The 19,645-nt window shown below is 36.1% G+C and overlaps 1 protein-coding gene across 1 annotated transcript in view; it reads left to right on the top strand.

Annotated features, from left to right (window-relative positions):
* Nucleotides 1-3,124: 3,124 nt before the first annotated feature.
* The window catches only part of LOC119189932 (tyrosine kinase receptor Cad96Ca-like), a 19,588-nt gene continuing 3,067 nt past the window's right edge, over nt 3,125-19,645 (top strand). Inside the window, exons 1-7 of the mRNA XM_037440759.1 lie at nt 3,125-3,129; nt 3,616-3,880; nt 5,131-5,616; nt 7,782-7,889; nt 10,365-10,503; nt 17,141-17,292; nt 19,274-19,456. Of these exons, the coding sequence (XP_037296656.1) occupies nt 3,125-3,129; nt 3,616-3,880; nt 5,131-5,616; nt 7,782-7,889; nt 10,365-10,503; nt 17,141-17,292; nt 19,274-19,456 (1,338 nt within the window). The remainder of the gene's footprint in view (nt 3,130-3,615; nt 3,881-5,130; nt 5,617-7,781; nt 7,890-10,364; nt 10,504-17,140; nt 17,293-19,273; nt 19,457-19,645) is intronic.

Here is a 19,645-nt window from a genome sequence, read left to right as displayed (position 1 = left end):
GTGGATGCCCTAATTACACCTCTACCCCTCTAGGGATAAAGGCGTGATTTGTGTGCTTCAATTCAATTAGAAATATATGTGGCCTCTGGAGATTGAGACGACTGTCTTGCCTTTAGTTAACTATTCTGTTTGCGGTCTTGCTTGCTTTTAACTTTGTAGTTTCAAGTGATGTCATTGTACGTCTTAGCCGCGTCTACGTCTGTTATTTGAATGAATATTTTTTTCATTACTTCACAAATCAAGCCTTTATCACCGAAGGACAGGCAGAGAAGCAACTAATGCACTCACTCTGCGCCGTCTGTATTCCGCCCCATGATGTGCGGCGTGGCCCCATACGTGGCAAGCCATCATCATCATCAGCTGCAGAACGTCCACTGCTGAACATGGGCCTCCCCCAATTTCCAGGTCCAATTTCAGGTTTGGAAGCTACCCGCATTCAATGACCTACGACCTTTACTTTTATTAGGTCATCTCCTGTCGCCATATTGGGCACAAATTGAAACAGTCATTTTTAAAGAGACAAACAAACTGAAGAATAAAACTCATTTCATGTGTTATCTTTACATAGGCGTGAGTGTGAACTCGAATCATTTTAACCGACTTCTAAGAAGGAGGTTCTATGTTCGACTATATTATTTTTTTTAGTTTAGGTTCTTAAGACTCGTATTTTTGTAGCCGCATTCCGTTTGTTAATTGTCAATTGTGCATTTAACAACCTGAAAAACATAATTCGGCCATGCATGTTATTAAAATTGAATTCAAGTTATTTTATCGGTGAATTTGAGGATATCCTGTTTCCTTTCAAGTATAAAAAATATTTTTAAAAAGGTTGTTAATTTTTCTTCATTGCCACACTCGTTATTTTAGTGAGACTAATATAAATTGCTTAAAAGAACGCCTCAATAAAATTTAAATATATTTTTTGTCATAGTTAATATCTTACTTCTCTAATGATCCAAAATATTTTGAGACGATAAGATGTTTGTTAGAACCATACGTAAAAACCGCTGAACTAATTTATATGAAATTTGATAAGATACAGTGGGATATTATTCAGCGAAAGGTTCTAAGTTATTAATAGAAATAATTACCAAATTCTCAACAAATAAATATGTCACAAAACCTTATAAGTAAACGTTATGTTAAAATATATTAATTATCATAATAAGAAATCTTTTCGCATTGCGAGATCAGGCAAACTAATTGTATGCTCGGTGCCATAAAATGCGTGCCACTGCTGATCGTGGCTTATTGGTGTTGTAGTGGTGGGTGAAAGGGCGGGAAAGTCTCTATAAACTAATATCATCTGTGGGACCATTGTAGGCGGGATTGTCTATACAGCGTAGGCCGAATTTGCTACATATAAATAAGTGTTAATCAACTGACCTATTAAAATGTGTTATTGTATTTATAATAACAATTAATCAGCAATTACTGTTTATGTGTTAATGAAAACCGGTGTTCATTAATGGTCTTGATTCAAGTATTAAAAATATTTCTTTATTGGTTGTGCAGCGGATTTCCTTCGGCACATAAAGTCACTAAAAACTTAAGAGATAATATCGTTTCCGTATTTAATTATATAGCAGTAAGGAAGAGGTAATTTCGGCATAACGTATGCCTGTACTGAGACGTATTTAGATTAATAGCAGGGTTCATTTGCCTCCCACGCTGATTTTATTATATGGAATATTTTTATGTTTGAAACTAATTGCTTATTCATATTATAAGACTTAAGCTATAACTTCTTTAAACAAAATGTGCACCAGACAATATATTCGTAGTTTGACAGCGCTGTTATTTACTTAAGTAGCTTTCGCTCGACTCTACGCGCACGTGAAAGTTTTTTCCTGGAATAAGTCAAAGAACCGTCTATTCTTCCGAGATCGACGTTATTTATTCCAAGTTCCAATCCATAAATTTTAACTATGAATATAAATTATAGATTATATAAAATTATTATTTCGTTTTTAACTCTGTAAGAGTAAAATATGTAGTATAAAAGTAAAATAGTTCGAAATGTGAAATTCTTAAGATATCAGAAAACGCGGTACGCAAAACCGAGTAGCTTTTCTTGCCAATAATATGAAACCATCCCTCCTCCATCCCATCCCTCTCAATAGTAGAGGAGGCCCACGCCTAACAGTGGGACAGTATCTACTATTTATGTTATAATTATATCAGCTATATATTCTAATATAGCTGATATAATTATAACATAAATACTTCCAAGGGTATTATAATATTTTTCGGTAACAATGTTTTGTCCCCATAAAATTTCACTTAAGTCCGTCCCTGTCTATAGCTCCGTCATTACGGCTCCCCAATATATCGCATATGCCACTGTCACGGTTTCCGGGAACATTTCTGTAGCTATTTTCAGCCCCGTTAATGTCCTTATGACACTTTCCCCACTTTAATTTGATATATGATGTGATTATTTATGCAATTTTAATATTTAAAAACCAAATTATAATGTTCAATTTTAAGATGCGTGTTAACTAGGCCTGGTTTTATGGTTCAGGCTAAATACCTTTTTTCCTCTTGGATTCCCCCCTCCTAGTAGTAAGTAGGGTGTGCCGGATTTTTACCAACTAAAAGCCTGATGTTGGTCTCCATATGCACATTGGTTAAGCTCTGGGACCTCTAGATGAAAACACCACACTTGCGTCGCAGAAAGCACTGTTTCAATACAGAAATAGGAGCTAATAAATAAGTACTTATTAACGTTTCGTCTATTTATGCGTCAAAACAAGCGCTACCGAGCCCTTTTGTATTCCGGTTTGAAGGATTATGTAATGTTTACGATACGTAACATCTGATATCTCAGGTTTGTGATCATAGTCAAAGGCATAGTAATTCAAACGTGTGTGATATTGGTACTACCTCGTAGTAAACTTACTAATTTTTGACCTGATTAAGACGGTGAAAACACTTGGACTGCTTATAAGAAAAAATAATCAGGAACATTTCTTCGACGCCCCAGACGCCCGTGCTTAAATCAACCGAAAATACAACATAAATCTGTATTGGATCAATCAATTAACAAATATTGTATCAAATATCTAGAAAGATAGCTGGAATTTATTTGATAAATATCTGAACTCGATGAAAATCAGGATCTATGGTGTAAATATATTATAAATAGCTTTTGACGCGGCTTTGCTTGCGTATATAAGTTTTTTCGGGGTAAAAGTCCCGCTTAATATTTTCCCGGGATAAAAACCTATAGCACTCAAAAGCAATTTATATTCCTATTAGTGAAAGAATTTTTAAGTAAGTTTTATAGTTTCAGAGATTAGCCCCTAAATTTACAAACTTTTCATCTTTTTAATATATTTGTATCCACTCGGATATTGACCACTGTACAAAAATTGTAAAGCCCGCCAAAGTGGCCCACGTAAGTGTGTCACGTTCCAGGATCAGCCTGTGTATATCCGATTCCAACAGGCCGGCATAATTGTGTCGACTGGCGAGGGACAACCATCACGGGACCCTACTCTACTCACTATCAAGGGCAGTGGGACTACTTTGCGGTACACGAAAAATAAAAAATGTTAATCGTATTCATAAAGGCATCACCCGCTGAACGGATTTTTATGAATTTTACCATAGAGATAGCCCTTGTTCTGCATTAACTCGTTTTTCTTTTACAGCATCATCACAACAGCCGCCAGGATTCAACCTGCCCGCGATCGTCCACGTTGACCGCAACTGGTTCGTAAGGTCGAACGCTCGCAAGGGGTTCCCTGTAACCACAGCGTACACGACGAGCGACGAGCCTGTCACCTACGGGCTGGAGACCAATGGCCCCCCAGCGCCGTTTGTCATTGACCCCCAGACAGGAGTCGTTACTGTTAATGACACGCTTACTGATAAGGTGAGACTACTGCAATAAGCGATGATAGCTTAGTTGAGTGTGGAACGGACTGCCGAGACGAATGTCCGCTGGCCCAAATCCCAAGGGCACGTTACTTTGACTTCTAAAATGTTGTGTGTATTCTTTTTGAATTATCGCTTGATTTAACGGTGAAGGAAAAAATTGTGAGGAAACCTGCATACCTGAGAAGTTCTCTATAGGAATTTTGAGGGTGTGTGAAGTTTACTAATTCGAATTAGGCCCGCGTGGTGCACTAAGGCCTAATCTCTCTTAGTAGTGGAAGAAGCTTGTGGCCAGCAGTGAGCCGGTATAATATTATACAGGGCTAATATTATTACTCTGACTGCCTCAGTGGCGTAGTTGTACTGTACGCGCGGTACGACAGCGCTCTGAGGTCCTGGGTTCGAATCCCGGGTCGGGCAAAGTGATATTTGGGTTTTTCTGCTCAGTATCAGCCCGGAGTCTGGAATTTGTGCCCGATGTGGCGATAGGCTCGCCCCCTATCACATCATGGGATGGAACACACTTGGCGAAAAGTGGGTGCCTTGGTTGCGCCTCTGCATACCCCTTCGGGGATAAATGCGTGATGTTGTGTGTGTGGATGCTAATATTATTAATATATTTTATTATTATATTGCAATTGAATAAGGAGATAAGCATCTCACATGTCTTGTATCGCCCATAAACAGCAGTAATACACAATTTTGAATAAGAGAGTATTGAGTGGCACTCCTCTGCGCTCGTCTTGAGATATTATATGATTAATGTCTAAGTAACTGCTAATTATATCATCTAAAGTCCATCACTATTTATACCACCGACCACCGGTAGGTTCCATAGGTTTAGATTATCAAAGTAATCGCACATAGACATTGACAGAGAAAGTTTTAAAAATTAATCATGAACTTCTTATTGTAGTCAATAAATATCGTGTGCATAGTTTAATTTAAAAAAAAATGACTATTTCTATTTATAAAATATACGGCAAATAATAAAATTGTAAAAGCTGAATTCATATTCATCATATAGTATGTTAATGTTTGTTTGTTTGAAATTGAGTTTACAACTCCAACCTAATAATAATAAACAATGCAATTATTTTCTTTATTTATTAAAGCTTTAGCAAGTATTAAATTATTGCAAGAAATCTAACTGGTTTTGGATCGCTGACCTAGACTATTCTTTAACCTCAGTTTACTGTAAGACAAAATCGACACCAAACCATACACTAACCTAGTTTATCATTACAGGAAAACCGTTCTTACTCGTTATGGGTCACGACTGTCGGCGGATCGATACCCCAACGCACAGAAGTCTACGCGACCATAACCGACACAAAAGGGAGAAGACCAGAAATACCTCGTCCTCCAGTGCAGGGATACTTCAACACCTACGATCCTATGCGGCTACAACCAAAAGATATTCCACCTCTATTAACAACCAAAGCAACTACTGTGTATGAAGAAATTACTGTACCTGAAACGACAGTTGGCACAACACTTAGCCCTCCGAAGCCACCTGAAGATAACCCTGAGATTGAGAATAAGGTCGCTGGAGATGACACCAATAAGAGTAGTGAGGCGAAAGAGGAGTCTATTAAGAATGGTGATGTGTCGCTCACGATGATCCCACTGGTCGCGATCGGGAGCCTTGTTGTCATTGTTATTGTCGTCATAATTTATGTATGGAAGAAGAACTATCCGCGCAAATCGGAAAAGAAGGATAAGGATGACATGGTGAGTAAGTTTTGAGTTGTTAACTTTAGGATAGCTCTATCTATTTTTAACCGACTTCAAAAAAAGGAGGAGGTTATCAATTCGAAGTGTTTTTTTTAATATAATGATAACCATATTCGTTGGTTGATTGGTGAATGATTACCGGTGATCACAAGAACAAAAGATATTTAAAACTTTTTGAAGCCTGTTTCATAATATTCAAGTAAAATTTACCCGCCAGTAAACGTATACGACGAGGAGAGATGTATATAGTGCTATTTTGTTTACCGTTTATGTGAGAGTTTGACTTTTTATTTGATCACCCTATATCATATTCGGCGTTTAGGGTTCACTCAGATACTGTAAAAAGGGTCTTAATCTAAGTTTAAATCCAAATTCAAAACAAACATAAACATCATGCATTCATTCCCAAAGAGGTCGGTGGAGGTGCAACTTTTCGCCAAGTATGTTCCGTCCATGATGTAATAGGGGGCCTTTTGCCATATCGGGCACAAATTCCAGACTCCGGACTAATACTGGGCAAAGAAACTCGGATATCATTTAGCCCGACCCTAGATTCGAACCAGAAACCTCAGAACGGTGGTCGTATCACGCACACAATAAAAATACGCCACCGAGCCAGTCTGAGTCAAATTCTAAATATATAGTGAAAAAAGGCTACCTAAAACAATTGCACAATCTCAACTACAACAATTTTATACAAGTGGGTTTGAAGAATATGAAGTATTAATACTAGAACAAATTTTAATGAAGTATCAAAAATAGACGCCTATTAGATAATTGAGTGTAAAGCGATTGTCCATTAGCGGACGTGCGAAGTCGATAAAATTAGCGTTGCGACAATGTATGACAGAATAAATGGAACTAAAAGCACATAATGCTATGTTTAAACTTATTACGTTGTTAAATGTTATCAGTAATGCAGTTTACGTCATTTTATAATAATATTAAATTATTTATTGTCTCATCATCACATAAATGCTATTAAAGTACATACATGAATTAAAAGAAAGGCGCCTGATGTAACCCTGTGTTTCAAGTCCCCAAGCTCTCACCTCCTGGATGTACAAAAACAGTAACAAATTTTTGGTTCAAGGATACAGCATTGGAACTAGACAATACGATAACACAAAGTTGTATACGTGTGCGTATACATTTTTAAAGAGCCTTAAAACAAATATCATAGGTAATACAAAATTTTAGGAAAATATGATATAATATTTCGTCAGGTAAAGTTAAAATCATATTTTGAGGAGATCGTGACAGGTTCCTGGCATAAACACTTATAATTCTTTTGACTAGATACCTCTACATTATACTATAAATAATAAATACGTTGGCTCGAGTCGTTGACAAATTTTAATATTTTATGCTTCGGAATAAGGAAAATAAACATTTCAGTCGAGTTATAAATTATACAATACAAAGCCCTTTTGACAGACTAAAGAACGGAAAACAATATAGCGCCGCGCAGACGTAATCCACTTGGTCCCAAGAAACATTACACTGACAGCTGCTGAAGCCACTGTCCGTATTATAGAAAGGTTAGGGATGAAAGATATCTTCCCACAGTGCCATGTAACTTACGTAAGCTACTGCTGGGTTTCAAAACACTAAATTGGCACAATGTAGCCTGCGTAACTACTGGACATAATAAGATTTAACATATCACGTCTTAGGATACCGAGCGCAGTAGAATGCCCAACAATACTTTGTAATTCAAGGTGTTGGTGTTTCTACTGTTTATGAGCAGTCTTATTGCTTAGCATCAGGCGAACGGCAAGCTCGTCTCGTCATTCAAACATTGTAAAAAAAAAAACAACAAAAAACAATGAAACTAATGTTTCTGTACTTCCTGCCTGCATAGGTAGTAGAGAACTGGGTATGACTATCTCACCGTCCCCCAAATTTATGATCATCGTAAGGTTTACCTAGGCAATCCAAAAACAATAATCTAGCAACAAAAACAGATAGCCATAACCTAACGTTTTTAATATAAGTACCTTAGGAAGTACCAAGTAGTCTTTATCTACGAAGGGGTTAGGCAGAGACACAACTAGTAGACCCACTTGGTACTATATTTATTCCGTCCCATGGGAGGCCTATTGCCCATATCAGGCAAAAATAAATCAAACAAAAATGAACAATATCCGTATTGTCCACAGAGTAAGGATTCGAGTGGCATCGTCCTCCAAGACGCCTCACTCAACATGTGGGAGCGGCCCCGGGCCAACTCCAATCGTTACGAATGCTGGGACAACAACCACTTGCAGGTTAGCAGGGGGCTTTTAAATAAAGAGTGTACGCTGGTGGGCGACCTGGTGGTGATCATTAAAACAGACCTTTATGAACTAAGTCCTAATTGTGAAAACTTATAATTGGCCTTTTTTTTATTATGAATTCATATTGTATTACCTAGCTATAAGTTTTCCAAATAAATGAAAATAAAATAAAAAAATAAGTCATTTGGAAAACCATCGCGAGGGGAAATTGGATTCATTAAGTCTCAAAACCACTGAGGAGAGAAATTGGGTTAATTGGGTCGCCGTTAATATCATATGAAAAATAATGTAAAACTATTTTAGGTCAGTAAATTGAGCCATGGTTTTAAGCCGTTGCTATTCGTCTCAAAACGTAAAATATGTAACATACATATAATTTTAACAGAAGAGAACGTCCAGGGGATATAATCCGCACCTCTAATAATTCCAATCACTCATAACTTGGCTACTAGTACCAATAAACTGTACGTATCAACTTTTTACTTATAAAGCGTTCGCTATATAGGCTCTGCGCAGATATGTACACACCTAGCTATAACGGTAGATTTAAAAAATATCGTTTTAAAAATACAATCTCATATCTCTGCGGTAGTAAAACTCATCTAAATGAAAATGTTTATTGAAGCCATAAAAAATATACATTATTTAGATTCAGTCAATTTCCCCGCCATGCTTATCTCGGAGGTTTTGCGGTATTTTGGCAGGTCATATTCAACAATATAGGTTAATACCAAGCGGCAGGACTTTGAGAGCAACCCTAATAGGCACGAAATAAAGTCTATTTTTTGTATATTTTTTTTGAAATCCCGAAAATGCTACCAAGCTGCTGCCGGCAGCGCTTTGAGAGCTTATTAGGCATGAAATAAAGTCTATTTTTGTCAATTCGTTTTTGACAGCTCGAAAGGGTTGATGTATTTGCCATAAAACTAGTATGTGACATAGTAATATTTTAAGGTTATGAAAATACGAAGCAAAATTTTCGGCATTATCACAAAAAAAAACATCCGACTTGACTAGGGTAGCGTAAAATAGATAAAAATAAAAGATGGTAAGCGGAGTGGGGTTCAGATAGCGTTGACTGACAAGAGATGATCATTCCTTGCCAGTTGACACAATTTTGTCGGCCTATTTGTACCGGATACACAAACTGATCCCGGTGACGCACTCACGCCACTACGGTGGGTTTTAACACCTTGTGTACGGTGGTCGATATCCGAGCCGATATAAAATATATCTTACCACTAGCTGTGAATTTCACTGGATCCAGACAAGACAAATAAATATTGTATTGTGTGAAATTTCCCACAAAATACAAGGAAAGAGGATTGTGATAGATACACAGGCGGCTTGAGGGTGAACCGGGCAACCACCCTGGGTCTGGCGCTTACAAGAATCTCGCGCGGTGCCTAAGGGACCTTTTTTTACGATTTACCAAAGAAAATTTTAAAACCAGGGATATTTTTCCTCGCGTCGTTTTTTTTTTTAAAGTTAAGGCTGTCCTGTCTACATAAGCTCATCTCCTATTACATCATTCGACATAAACACGGCGAAATGTGGGTGTTAGGTGTACCTGTGCCCACACTCTAGCGATCAAAGAAGTTTATTTCATGTAAACATAATTACATAGCTACATGCTGTTACTATATTAGTCTTTGAAAGGCTCAAAGCTCAAAGGGTTAATTCGTTATTCATGAAATGATTATTTCACGTAAAAAAATATCGACAGTAATATTTCGTAGTTTGCATACACGTGGAGAAAAATTGTGAATAATTTGTTATCATATAATTAGGCTTACGCCGACCCGTTTTTCTGAAGGGCTAAGTAGAGTTAGACTACTGCTTCAGTGGTCTATTGACATGATTTCCTATTACATCAAAGTAATGAAGGTATAAAAAAAATGTTAAGCTACAAAAAGTATTTCGCGGCAGGTAGCGGCTTGGTTGTTGCCCTTACTATAACGTGGGTCGTCAGCTTATCTACTTTCGGAGGCAGTAAAAAATATTTCCTTTTACACTCAAGAATTCTTACAAAAAACAAAATTATTATAAGACTTCTATAACACAACAAAATTACTTAAAAATTTGCGACACACTCCGACTTCGCACGAGTATAGGTCATTAATTCATTTAAGAAGACGCTCCCCGCTACTTTTCCTTATAGTTTACAGGGCGTGTGAACACGCACTCTACTATAAATAACATCGGCGAAAGGGCTTGAATCATCCTGCAACACCCCTGCTCAAAAGGTGATAGGGTGCGTCTACGTGGATGAAATGACGTATAGCACTCATTATGTATGGCCAGACGACTTCTAGTGTTCTGAAAGCTACCAAACTTCAAAGGTTATCTAGACTAATTTGTCTATTACGTAAAAATTACATTGAAATCGCTTCAGCCGCTTTGAAGTCCATAGGAAACCTATATACAGATAGATGACACCTATTTTAATTTCTCATTACCTTCCAGCTGTCCGAAGAGACTTCGATCACGAAAGAAGAGCCGCAGGATGAGTGGGAGTTCCCCAGGCATCGGCTGAGGATATTCAACATAGTCGGAGAAGGTGCCTTCGGCCAAGTGTGGCGCGCACAAGCCATCGATATTGATGGTAAACTGATCTCATTACTTACAAACTCTTCTGACTTCTTGTTATTCCTTTTAAGATTATAAAGGTGAAAGTTTGTGAAAATCTTTGGATGTTTGCTAGAAGTAAACGTATATACAAGGTAATTTTGACATTCAATTAATAAAACCACATAATCGTTTTTCCCTCTCCTAAAATTATACCAAAAATCATCCAACTAATATTTTTACCAAAAATCCCAGCTTTGAGTTACTAATTTTTTGATAATTTTGTACTTTAGTGCGAATATGCTGGTGCGCGAGTGTATTTCAGAATAAAAATGTGTGGCCACTGCGAAGAATTCTTTAAGTAGTAGTAGTGGCATTAGAGTTTAAAATTAAAATTACTTTTTATTGATATTTGTTTTGTTCGCAATTCACACGTTTTTACTCAGAAAATAAGTATAGATACATAATAAAATACAAACACGAATGAAAGCCTCGTCCATTATTGGAAAGTCAGTCAAAAATAATACGCAAGTAATTTTAAACATCAGACAATGTCACTAACCACAGAAAAGTAAACGCTGCGTGAAGCCTCACATCCCAAGTCAACAATAATTACTTATAATTTGAGGCATCGAAACCTGAATATTATTCTTATCTTTCTTTATCAACAGAACGGTTGTTCATGATGAAAAAGTATCGAACTGAATTACCTTAAATAAATTTGGATACCAAACTTATCAATAAAGTATTTTTATTAAAATAAATTAGGAATATTTTGTTAGAATAAATTGTAATAAGTTAGCTAAACACATATTACATGTTTTTCATTGAATTCTTATTTATCACAGTGCTCGCGTTTGCAACTAATGCCTTGCTAACCGTAGAAAGAACATCCCATGATAGGGGTAGAGACCAAAGAGCATTACAATACTAAGGAAAGGAGAGACTATCGCTATACAGCCTTACTTATAAACATGCTTAAGCGTTAAGAGGTGCTTAAGAATTGCTTAAATAGCTGTCAAAAACATCACCGGTTCCTAGTTTAAGCCTTATTAAGAGGCAAGATGGCGGGTTTTGACTAACAGCTGATTGAGGAAATTTGTGTTTTAACTAAACATGGTTTTGCGACATTTTTATAAGTAAGACTGTTTGAGATGTAATCTAGTTTTAAACACTAATACTAAACGGAAAACCCAATATAAATTTACCGAACCCATGGGATCGAACCCGAGCCCTCAGCACAAAACCGCAATACAAAATAAGAAACTATGCTAAAATTAATACACACCTTTTTAAATTTAGCAATTGTGTCAGACGTAATAACAAAATGATATTTACACCCAATAAAACTGCATTATTCCATAAAAGAAATTCCTGACATATATAACAAATTGCCAAAACCAATAAGAGATTTGAAAGACATTAGTGACTAAAAAATAAATTATTAAATTTCTGCATAACAAATGTTGTTACTGTTTGAACGATTATCTTGATGATGTTAATGTATAGAATGTATTCTGTCTTCTCTAGAATGTTAAATTGTTGTGTGCTATTATTGCGGGTCATAGCTGTAATATAAATGTATAACACCTTAATCCTACCTGTGTATCACAATAAATATAATTTGAATTTAAAAAACGTCACCAATCATTTATCATCAAAACAAAATCACAGATACAGACTATATTACCAAAATCTACTACGAACTGAAAATGCGCAAATATTTTCACCTTGATAGGAACAGATTAATTCAGTTCAGTAATAGACTCCCGAGGGGATGGTGATTACTTAATCAAAACGTGATGGGTTCGTCCTAAACGGAAGCCACTTCAAAACTTAATACCGGGGATTATTCCTCCTCTTGGGCTTTCTTTACCTCCAATCAACTTCTTTTAACTATCGCCTGTCTTTTCCGTTTTATAATTTCGGTTTAAGTCTTTAAATTTTATTTGATTCCTGGATTTTAGATTAGTAATAACGGTTAATTTTCTTTTTATACGGAGTCTTTAAGATTTTAGAGAAATAAAACCTACTTATTATAAATTTTGAAAACACTATCGTGAGAACTGGCTTTGTTGTTGTGTTTTTTACAGAAAGAAATCTTTTAGATGCATGGTTATTGATCCATGCCATTCTACCCATCCAGCCATATTCTTCCTAATTTCTCCGCTTCCCTAAATGTCGGCAATATAAGTCCTCTATCTGGTTATGGTCACTTGCCAACAGGCGGACATTGCTTACTTTCTACTTTAAAAAATAACCATAAATAAAACAAATGTTTTATGGGCAGTCGTATCGCTTACCATCGGGTGAACGGCAGGCTCGTCTCGTCATTCAAAGCAATAAAAAAAATCGATAGTGGAATATCAAAACAACCATAAATATATCATATCGATGTTAGAAATGCAAATAACGAAAAGGTTCATTTTATCATAATTATAGTCTCATCACTTTACATAAGTGAAAAGTAATTTCCTGTCTAAAAGCATCTTAATATAAAAATAAATTGCTAAATGTAAATTTTGGTTTCTTGGCTCTCCGGTAAAGTCGATGATTGTCCTTCACCGTCGATATTGTAACATGTATGGTATGTGTATTTCTAGTGTACTTTGATTACGTCTGGAATTTAGTTAGTTAACAAACTCTTTAGTTTTTTAAATCAGTATAGATACCTACTTGTGGTAGGTCTATCATATGTGAGAGTCCGCCTGGACAAGTACCACCGCAATGTCTATTTCTGCCGCCAAGCAGCAGTTTGTAGTCACTGTTGGGTTCTGGTTTAAACGACTTTGGCAGTAATATAATAAGGCTTAATATCTCATGTCTCTAGTCTAAACCTGTCCGCAAAATGTATTATGCCAGTCCCGAAGCTATTTTACGACCAGTGCTTGGAGACATAAAATGAGTTCGTCACGTCTCCTCGACGCGGCACCAATACAGATCGTAAAATACAATGTACTTCCAATAGAAATATTTTAAGATTACGCCAAAAGTAATACTTTAGAAATGTTGGAGGGTTAAACAGTTATTACTTAGACCCATGACTATTTTTAGGTTTCCGTATCACCAAAGGAATCCGGTTCACTTTGTTGTCCGTCTGTCTGTCAAAACCCTTTTCTCAGGAATGCGTAGAGGTATCAAGTTCATTATTATATGAAACTCGCATCTAAGGTCTCTCAACTATGAACAAATCAAGGCGATCAATTAGGCGATACAGTGGTTTAAGGGCTTTTGTAACGGGAAAGCCTTTTAACACAGGCGAAGCCGCGAGCAAGATTTATTTATTTATTTTACTCTTTATTGTACAAACACACACAAAAACAAAACAAACAAACAAAAAAAAAACGGCACATGTACAAATGGCGGTCTTATCGCTCTAGGCAATGTCTTCCAGACAACCATGGGATGGATATAAAAACGAGAAATAGAAAGATTTAGTAACTATATAAATTAAAGGAGTTTTTAGTTTTTTTTTATGTGCACGGAAATGTGGCTCCTCTGTACTTGATGGAAAGTAGAGTGGGTTCCTATAATGTCGACTGACGAGAAATGATTACCCCTCGACAGTCGACACAATTATGCCGGTCTGTTGGGACCAGATATACACACGCTGATCCCGGAACGCGAGACATACACTGTGGCGGGTTTTAACACCTCGTGAACGATATTTGCTATCCGGGATATAAAATATATCGTACCATGAGCATAAAATTAAAAGCTATGATTGTTTATATCGCATATTTCACAATATCACAAATTAATCAAAACCTATAGTGTAACTATCTACTACTTCTCTACTTATACTATTCTTCTACTTCCCGTTGACCTAGAATCATAAAATTTCGCAAGACACAGTGTCTTACAGCAAATGTGTAGGAAAAATATGATAATTTCGTATATATTTTAATAAAAAAAGGTAGTTTGAATGGAATCCTCAGTGCGAGAATCCAACTCGCACTCGTTTGGTCGTTTAAAAGTTTATCTGCCAACCCACATTAAGCTAACATAGTGGATTGAAGTCTAAACTCACAATAGTAATGGAGCCGCACCGATTATACAGAAAAAAAAGTAAAAAAAAAAGTTTTGTTTTGTCTTATTATTTTTCTCGTACATTGTTACTTATCGACTAAATTCAAGAATACACTATATTACTTCAATTTGAATATTTACAGAAATATCCCTAAAAAATTAAATTCATTCGACAATAGACCAATGACATATAAGTTACATGTGAATATTTTAAAAAATATCTCTAATAAAATTATTTCTTTTCAAACTTCGACAAAAATCAACCATTTTGATTTGATTGCATTTAAAAAAGTATGAAACCCAGAACGGTAATTAAAAGTTAGAGACATTTTTGCGCTTGATTAGTTTAGACAGACCTAACATTGAAATCAAATGATCGTCTGCAAAGTTTCCACTGCACCCCATTAATCATGCAAGTTTGACTTTGATTGTTTAATTTTGAGAATAATTAATGTATGTGGTACGGCTATGGTCATGATTGACACAAGCGCCGTGTGTAGCTTATATGCACATTTCAATTTGCTCCTTATATAGCTGGTCGTAAGGGTGGTTATTACATTCTGGAGCTCGAATACAAACATGCATATTTTTTAGAGTTGAATGCATCTTTACATGCTAAATAATCTTAGGTTCAATGGAAAAATCCAATTTGACATTTCATAGTAACAATGTTTTAATTCACGCTGGATTACTTCACTTATTTTTATTTTATATTCATTATAATTCATAAGGTACAGAGAGAGGCAACAGATTAAATTTTATTCAGAGATACATTCATAAGAGACATGTTATATATTTGACGTCTATTTACTACTTTTTATATTGCTTTAAATGTCGAGACGTGTTTGCTGTTCGCCTAATGGTAGTGATACGACCGCCCATAAACAGTAGAAACACCATCCAACACCTTGAATTACAAAGTATTGTTTGGTATTCCATTGCTCTCGCCATCCTGAGACATGAAATGTTAAGTCTTATTATGTCCAGTAGTTACACTGGCTAAAATATCCTTCAAACCGCAACACAACAGTGACTACATATTGTTGCTTGGCGGCAGAAATAGACATTGCGGTGGTACCTTTCCAGGCGGATTTTCACATACGAGAGACCTACCACCATTACTGTACACATGATTCTATTTAGATAGCTTCATAATAAAAAATAATTGCAAATTTACTTTAATATATATCTACGTAATTTCATAAAAATTGCAGCTCGGTTTCATTCCTTTTCCTCAAGCTTTAATGAAACCATAGCGTCGACCAATATTCAAATCACTATCCCTTAAGTTATTTCTTGTCCTTCCCTAGAGAATACGTTTTTCATTATAAAATACTTTTACTGATTAAAAATTATCTGAATATTTGGATATAAAATTATTTACATATATTTTATCTTACACATATTATAAATGCAAAGGTATGTGATATTCCTTCGATGTTTGTATGTTTTTGTTAGAAGTAAACTAAGAAACAGCTGCACGGATTCGGATAACATTTGACACTCCAGTAGATCATATCCTGAATTATCCCGAAAAATACAAAGCGGGACGAGCAAAAGCGAATATTATAATAAATATTGAAATAATGATTATAATTAATATGGATCCGTCGAAGTAGCACTTTATAAAGCAGAAATTCTAAATATAATCCGGACGTGTGCAAGTTGAATTCTCGCGCTGAAGTTTTCATTAAAACTAGCTTTTTTTATTAAAGTAAATACGAGATTAACAGATTTTTATTAGCGGCGATAGCCTAGTTGGTTGTTGAACGAACTGCCGAGACGAATGTTCGTAGGTTCAAAACCCAAGGGCGCACACCTCTGATTTTTCTAAAACAATATATTGTCTGTATTCTTTGTGAGTTTTCGCTTGCTTTAACGGTGAGAAAACATCGTGAGGAAACCTACATACCTGAGAAGTTCTTTATAGGAATTTTGAGGGTGTGTGAAGTCTACCAATCCGCACGCCTAGTGCAGATTGGTAGACTTCGATGATGCTTTGGTTATTCTCAATTAAGGCTTTACTAAGATAACAGTAAATCCAAAAGCATTGAGCATCAATAATCAATATTGTTTAATGTACCAAGAACCCATTCATGCTGACAGGAAACGGAAGGATTTCTGTACAAGAGATATCGCCCAATTATCTATGTATTGTTTACCCGAACAGTGTTCATAAGTTTTAGCTCGCATCTTGCAAAATACACAGGAATGAGTCCCTGAATATGCTGTTTCGTTACATATAATGTAGCGTATTTGAATGTAATTCTTTTTGTTAGTAGTCTATGTTATTCTTATTCTTAGTTACATACAAATTCTAATTTCGGTCTTTTTGTTTCAGTAAAAATAAAATACATAATATTGATCGAGGCTCGGGCCGCGTGAAAAGATTTTCCAGGATAAAAATCTTGGTTTATAATTTCTCGGGATAAGAAAGTAACCCATAAAACTCCAGAGTAAAGTAACTGTCTATAAGTGAAAAAAAAACAAAATTAGTTCAGTAGTTTCTGACATTAGTGCGTTCAAACAAATAGACAAACTCTTCAGCTTTAGATATTAGTAAACATTGCGTTCATCATATTCTTATAAATTAGGCTATTCAACAATTACTTCTTACTTTTTTGTTCACACAATTTTATTTTCAGGTAAAAAAGGCGAACAAACAGTGGCTGTGAAAACGCTCAAAGAAAACGCATCGGAGAAAGAGAAAACAGATTTAATACAAGAGCTACTTGTGATGAAGAACTTAGGATCACATCCCAACGTGGTTAGACTTATAGGATGCTGTACTGACAAAGTGAGTCAAATATTTTATTTATATATAAAGATATGGATGACTTACAGATACACAAACTTTAATACCATAATAATTGGAATAAAAACCAGTAATAAGTATTCACATTTCACATTAGAAATATTATAATGAAAGATGAGCACTCAAATGCTGGAGCTCATGAAACAATTTACAATTATAACTCTAGAAATAAAAATAGAAAAAGTAAAGTACTAAATAGAAGAATTTACCCATAAAAATTCATGTTTGTTTACGTGATCAAACGAACGAAAGTCGCAGACATAGCCCAGAGGATTGGGAAGCTAAAGTTGCGGTGTGCAGAGTATAGATCGTATAGATCGTAGAACTGACAACAGCTGAGACAGTCTTCGTGGTCAGAGGGCGGACTGAGGTGTCAGTCGTCCAAACTCATAGTTACAATATCTATCTACATTTTACAAAAGTCTCCGAAACGTCGACAGAAAATTAAAATATAACAAACCGCGATAATATCCGAAAAATAGTTCCATTTCGAGGGAAAACAATAATTTTAAATATCGTCTCTTTATGCCAGAAACAGTGAGAACGTACGAAAATTTATCATGATTAGGTAAGGGTCTATACCGTACCAAAAAGTGTTAACAATGGACTCCCAAACAATGGGCCCACTATCCCTTGATATAGAAAATTTATCTTGACTTATATTCATTTGTCAAGTGCACTTAAAGTGTAAAGATCCATTTTAAAGGTCTATCTATTGCAACCATTTTTCATTACATATTCCATGATGTGATAGGGAACGAGCCTATCGCTATATCTTTTATGTCGAAATTCTAACACTGGATAAATCAGGTGTGCATTTTTTTACTTTTAAATACGGGGACGACAAAGTGATAAGTGGAGGAGGGTCCAAGTAGTTTCGACTGATGACAGTTGATTACCTGTCGCTAGTCGACACAACTATGTCGGTCTGTTTTAAACCGGAAATTTTACTTAGATCTTGATTTTCTGATGATGATGACATGATGTGCTGCCACTAATTCCTCCAACAAGGCGATAAATATAATCTAGCTAATATCTTGTTAGTTATTTTATTATTAACTAGTTGATCCGACAGACGTTGTCCTGTCTTAACTATGTATGCACGCGTGCACTCTGTCGATCGCTGACAGTTATTTCAAACAATTGACAGTTAAAATAATGAAATCGGCCCAGCCGTTCACGCGTGATGGCGTGACCAAGGGAAATAGGGATTCATTTTTTATATATATATAGTTAACAATTACAACACTACTGCTATTAATATTTTATTTCGGCTGAAAGTGATTGGATGGCGAGCCTTTTTATGACGAGATATAAAATGGATGATAGTCCAGACCTGTCGATATGTCCGAGGTTTGATAGGTATTTACTATTTGGTATATACATTGTTATTGACAGTGATTAGACCAGGATATGAACTCCTGGGTTCAGTCTTTAAGTCAGGCATTTTTAGTAAAAAATCCACAAATTATTTTGGTGCCGGTTTGAAGAAAATAGTAACTATAGTAATAACTTTATTACGCATTATGAGACTTAATATTGAGCGTCGTCGCAAAATTACGAACAACGTTCAGTTTCACACAGAAGTTTATAATTGAAAGTTATGGGACCATTTGCTTTTTATGTTTTTTTTTTCACAGCAAAGTGACCTCACTGCATATGATGGTAAATGGAGTGGGGTCCAATAGAACGTCGACTGACGAGAGATGATTACCCCACGGCAGTCGACACAATCATGCCGGCCTGTTGGCACCCGATATACACAGGCTGATCCCGAAACGCGACACACTTACGCGGGCCACTATGGCGGGTTTTTACACCTTGTATACGATGGTCGATATCCGAGCGGATATAAAAATATCCTACCACCAAAAAAATGTTGCAACTGTTTATAAGTTGCAGCGCTTGCCATCAGCCACAATACTATAAAAAAATAACCTTGAAACTACTCTTTCCATTCCAGGAACCAACGCTAGTTATAATGGAATTCGTCAGTCTCGGCAAACTGCAGCAGTTCTTACGAGATTCCAGAGCTGAGCGTCATTACGGCAACACGCATGGGGGTAGTCAGTTCCTCACCTCAAGAGACCTGACACACTTCGCTTACCAAGTCGCTAGGGGCATGGACTTCCTCAGTTCCAAAGGGGTAAGTTGGTTTAATATCACTGATAAGGTATTTGTTTTTTTTATTATTATTATCGGACTCCGCAGTCAACATCGGGGGAAACTGCAAATGGGATACTGTAATCCCCGTTGGGAGGAAGGGAACTTCACTAGACCCCAAATTTGCACAAGAGTTACCGGAATGATTTTCCTACCCATTTAGGGATAAAAT

The sequence above is a fragment of the Manduca sexta genome, chromosome 20 (assembly GCF_014839805.1).
Source record: "Manduca sexta isolate Smith_Timp_Sample1 chromosome 20, JHU_Msex_v1.0, whole genome shotgun sequence".
Taxonomy (NCBI): domain Eukaryota; kingdom Metazoa; phylum Arthropoda; class Insecta; order Lepidoptera; family Sphingidae; genus Manduca; species Manduca sexta.
Note: the sequence above shows the minus strand (reverse complement) of the source record. Positions and strands in the feature narration are given on the sequence as shown.